Source organism: Miscanthus floridulus, chromosome 10 (assembly GCF_019320115.1).
Source record: "Miscanthus floridulus cultivar M001 chromosome 10, ASM1932011v1, whole genome shotgun sequence".
NCBI lineage: Eukaryota > Viridiplantae > Streptophyta > Magnoliopsida > Poales > Poaceae > Miscanthus > Miscanthus floridulus.
The window spans coordinates 12,541,642-12,546,945 of record NC_089589.1 but is presented as its reverse complement, the minus strand read 5'-3'; the positions used below and the strand labels follow the sequence as shown (position 1 = coordinate 12,546,945).

General features: G+C 46.8%; 1 protein-coding gene across 1 annotated transcript; it reads left to right on the top strand.

Annotated features, from left to right (window-relative positions):
* Nucleotides 1–1,294: 1,294 nt before the first annotated feature.
* On the top strand, nucleotides 1,295–4,783 carry LOC136487671 (cytochrome P450 90A4-like). The gene is made up of 7 exons (XM_066484770.1): nucleotides 1,295–2,186; nucleotides 2,300–2,584; nucleotides 3,332–3,418; nucleotides 3,577–3,655; nucleotides 3,749–3,855; nucleotides 4,076–4,212; nucleotides 4,413–4,783. Exons 1-7 carry the CDS (start codon nucleotides 1,431–1,433, stop codon nucleotides 4,510–4,512), a joined length of 1,551 nt encoding a protein of 516 aa, XP_066340867.1. The 5' UTR covers nucleotides 1,295–1,430; the 3' UTR covers nucleotides 4,513–4,783.
* Nucleotides 4,784–5,304: the final 521 nt, after the last annotated feature.

Sequence of the window (5,304 nt, the reverse complement as noted above, 5' to 3'; positions counted from 1 at the left end):
CCATTTGATGTTTGCCACTATAACGAACTAAAGCAGTGATGCCTTCACTCTATGGTACATATGCAATTTTCACATACTAAATTTTTTAAATTTATATAGATTTTATTAATGAAATCTATATAAATCATGTAACCCGTATACACTGTGTATATATAGCCTACTAATGTGTGGCAACACTGATTAGGATGATTTTTTTTTTCTGAAGGAGGGGAGCATATATGAATCTACAGTTGCACGTTTTAAAAATCCTTTCTTGGAAAGAGGATTCAAAGTGGGCCCCGTTTCTCTATCCTTGTTACAATACTAAACTTTATCCCTCACATGGTTTGCGGTTTCTTTTTCTAAAAGGGGAAAATAAGAAAACATTCCAAGGCCCTTTTCACCAGCGTGGCCACACTGCCCCCCATGCCGTGCCATACATTCCCTTTTGGACCAAAGTAAACAAGCATTATTCTAACAAAACTTTATCCATGGTCCACCTCCCCACAACTCAATATTAAACTCCAAAAATCTTCTACAGAAAACATATTTCCTCCATCCTAAAATATAATGTATTGCGATTTCTAAAGTATATTAAATTTAAGTGTCTCTTAGGTTGTCTTAAAATTTTTAGAATGTACTTCAATTAAGAACGTCCTAAAGTATAGGCCATGTTCGGCTTAGTGCCTGTTTAGTTCCCAAAATTTTACAAAATTTTTCAAGATTCACTGTCACATCGAATCTTTGGACGCATGCATGAAGCATTAAATATAAATAAAAAAATAAAACTAATTACACAGTTTAGACGACGAGACGAATCTTTTAAGCCTAATTAGACTATGATTGGACACTAATTGCCAAATAACAACGAAAGTGCTACAGTACCATTTTTCAAAAAAAAAAAACACCAACTAAACAAGGCCTTACCCCATATTCGGCTTCTTTTTCAGCCGGAACAGTATTTTTCTCTCACAATAATTCAGCAAGAACCGTGTTTTTCAGTCAGTTTCAGTCAAGTTTCAGACCAGTGAACGAGGCCATAGTGTATATGTGTCATTTAAGTGTCTCTTAAACTTTGGTATATTATATTAGGAGACACTTAAATTGGGTATATTATATTAGGAGAAACTTCTTAATTGGGTACAATTCATGGTATATGTGTCATTTAAGTGTCTCTTAAATTTTACTATATTATATTATATTATATTAAATGAGTATATATATTTCCAACAAAAAGAAATTCGCCAAAATTTATTATCAGCCATCTATACAGAGCCTATAAATAAATGCCCCCACCAACATCCTCCACCTTGGTCTGGCTGGTGGTGTCAAAGAATCTCCTCTCCATCTCTGGCACCGCATCAACTCAATCTCAGTCACTCCCCGACACGCGCACGAGCTCCTCCACTCCGCCCGCACCCAACCCAAGGCCCGTGCACACGGCCACTGCCATGGACGCGGGCGGTCCGCCACCGACGCTGTTCCTCCTGGCCGCGGCAACGGCGACCGCCGTGCTGGCCGCGGCGGCGCTGGGGTGGCTGCTCCTAGCCGGCGGGCGGACGGCGGCGGGGCCGGGGCGGCGGCGGTCCGCGTCGGCGGCGCCACGGCTGCCGCCGGGCAGCACGGGGCTGCCTCTCATCGGGGAGACGCTGCGCCTCATCGCGGCGTACAAGACGCCGAACCCGGAGCCGTTCATCGACGAGCGCGTGGCGCGGCACGGCAGCGGGGTGTTCACCACCCACGTCTTCGGCGAGCGCACCGTCTTCTCCGCCGACCCGGCCTTCAACCGCCTCCTGCTGGCCGCCGAGGGCCGCGCCGTCAGCTGCAGCTACCCGTCCTCCATCGCCACGCTGCTCGGCCCGCGCTCGCTGCTCCTCACGGCGGGGCCCGCGCACAAGCGCCTCCACTCGCTCACGCTCACCCGCCTGGGACGCCCGGCCTCGCCGCCGCTGCTGGCGCACATCGACCGCCTCGTCCTCGCCACCATGCGGGACTGGGGCCGCCACGGCGCCCCCGCCGTCCGCCTCCTCGACGAGGCCAAGAAGATCACCTTCAACCTAACCGTCTGGCAGCTCGTCAGCATCGAGCCCGGGCCATGGACCGAGAGCGTCCGCCGCGAGTACGTCAAGCTCATCGACGGCTTCTTCTCCATCCCCTTCCCCTTCGCCTACCTCCTCCCTTTCACCGCCTACGGCCAGGCCCTCAAGGTGCTCAAATCCGTCTGCCTTTCTTCTTCTCCCCATTTTTTCTCCCCTACTAGTATATACGCAACATTGCATTCGAGAAATTGATATAAAGATGCATTTTTTGTTCTATTCAGGCGAGGAAGAAGGTGGCCGGAGCTCTTCGGGAGGTGATAAGGAAGAGGATGGACGAGAAGGCGGAAACCAGTGGCGCCAGTAAAAATGGGGAGGATGAGGAGAAGAGGGAGAAGAAGGACATGGTGGAGGAGCTTCTCGAAGCAGAGGGTGGGAGCTTCTCCGTGGAGGAGATGGTGGATTTCTGCCTGTCTCTGCTGGTGGCTGGCTACGAGACCACCTCCGTGCTCATGACGCTCGCCGTCAAGTTCCTCACCGAGACACCCACTGCACTGGCGCAGCTGAAGGTATATCTGACTAAGAATCATCAATCATGAGAGATTTGCTTGGCAATTAGAAATTCTTCTGTGTTGGAATGTTCGGTGGTAGTAGCTAGCACAATCCTTGCGCACGTGTGGGTGGTGGTAGGGACTGCCAACAGTTGAATTGGCTTGGACATTGGAGACGATACGTCAACCGATTTCGTAATATGATATTATAGTTTAAGTAGATTACCTTAACCTGTCATACATCAATACTCGGTAGTCTTTCTTGTCCAAAAGAAAGTCGGGTGGAATTCTAGTACAATTTTTTAGTTCATCTGTCAGTTTTGTTTATTGCAAAGTTGTTGCTACTACACCCAATTTGCTTGATTCTCTATAAGCATCCTGCAACAGGTGCTGATGTGAATGTGATGTTGCCTATTTCCTTACCTTATTATTGTCCAAGAATGAATCTGCTACACACACAACTACTAGTACTACTGAATTATTCCTGGGCCATCTTTTCTTATTTGTGCATAAATAAAAGCGCTTTGTTCCTTCTCATCCACCTCTGTACTTGGATCTTGGAAGTATGCCAAGGCTATCCAAAGGAACAGCAGAAAGTAAGAATAGTAGCAACATCATAGTGGGACTGGATCTGAATTTTAAGCCACCTTATGGAATCTTTATTTATTTTCAGTGTTTTAAGTTACATAATCGTGTGCTGTGGTCCAAATGTTATTCTGCTTTAGGACATGTGAAATTTATTCCAGATACTTGCTGAATTTACAGGAAGAGCATGACAATATCAGAGGCATAAAAGGCAAAGACCAACCTCTGGAATGGAGCGATTACAAGTCGATGCCATTTACACAATGTGTAAGCAGTCTGGAGTCCCTGTTTTATTTCTTCAAATCACCTTCTTGCCCTTACCATGGGGAAGGCAAAATGCCATCTGGCAGTTTCATTTTTCCAATAAACACATATATCTCTTGAAAAGAACATTTCAGCACAATCGGATGTCCCCATTGTTGCAGGTGATAAGTGAAACACTGCGCGTGGCGAACTTAATTAGCGGGGTGTTCAGGCGTGCAAACACTGATATTCATTTTAAAGGTTATTTCTATAGAAGCTATCTTTAAGTCTTCCAAGTTTTTACCAGCTGAGATATTCATTCGTTCGTTTATAACTTTCTGTTTTGTTCATTAGATTACGTTATTCCAAAGGGCTGCAAAATATTCGCTTCGTTCCGAGCTGTGCACCTTAATCTGGAACACTACGAGAATGCTCGGACCTTTGACCCTTGGAGATGGCAGGTAGGCCTTCAGAATATTGCTATGCTGTTCTACATATCTTTTCTGTTATGCACTAATGTGCTTGCCTTGGATCACTCTATTCCTTCATCAATCTAAAAGAAACATATGGCTTATAATCAAAAGCAAAGATATTTGGCGCGCTGAGTTGCGTATACGCGAAATGTTTTCTATAAAAGATATAGACACGCAGAACAATTCATGGCTCCCATTGCATGTGCAGAGCAAGAATAAGCTTCAGAACGCAGAAGGGGCCAGTCTGTTCACTCCCTTCGGCGGCGGACCTCGCCTGTGCCCAGGCTACGAGCTTGCCCGGGTGGTGGTTTCTGTTTTCCTCCACCATCTCGTGACGCGCTTCAGGTAACCCATCCTTATCTTTGCATTCCGTGCACTCATATCCTACACCCATAGATAGGGTGTGGTGTAGATAGATATTATCTTGAGGCTGGCTGGATTCCAGCTCGCCGTGTGTGCTCGAAATAAACTGGATGGATGTCACTCACTCTGATAGTCTGATTGAATTGAGTTGTGCGTCTTGATGACCAATGAACAATGTGCAGCTGGGAAGAAGCTGAGGAGGACAGGATTGTCTTCTTCCCCACCACCCGGACCCTCAAAGGATACCCCATCAACCTGCGCCGGCGACCGGATTATGCATGATTTCTGACCTCATGTTAGTAGTTTCCAGTTATCCTTATCTTCGGAGCAAGGCAAGGCTAAGCATATGGATAAGAAAGATGCCGTCGCTAGTAGTTAGTGATTTCTCTCACTCACTCTGTTCCTATCTCTCTCTGCTTTCTCTTCTGGTCTGTAACTTGGTGCGGGACAGCAGCCAGCAAACTCGTTTTGCTTGTAAAATGAGACCCCAAAAAAACTGCTATGAAACGCGTACTGGTTACAGAGAGCAAGCATGCATTACTCTGCTGTGTCACTGTGTGTGTATCACTGTCACTCCTATATGTTAGTTCATGTCATGTCGCTTTCCCAATAATTTCGCAAATGATGTGATGCGGCTGCGGCTGTACTGTAACCAATTCGGTGGTGGTGGGGCAAGATGCCATTGATCTATCGGCAATGCGAAGTGCTCCTCGCTTAGAGCGAGGTTTGTTTGTGGCTATCTTTGTCAAGCGTGTCAGTGTCGTACGAGAACTAAACTGTTGTTAGTCTGTACGTATTCTGTAACACAAGCATCGCTGTAGATGAGACGGAGATCGATCACAGTGTGGACTGTACTCTGTACTGTGGTGGAGAGGGACCGTGCGCTCTCTTCTGTTCCGTTGCAGTCTTCAGTGCTGAATAAATGCACGCATGCATGCGTTCGCCTGCTGCTGTACTGCATGCTCCACGACTGTTGAGTGGCAACAGCACGCTGCACGCGGGCCTGTTGGCTCGAATTTATCGGCCGGTCACTATTTTTCTCTCACGAACAAATCAGCTTCGCCGACTTACTGT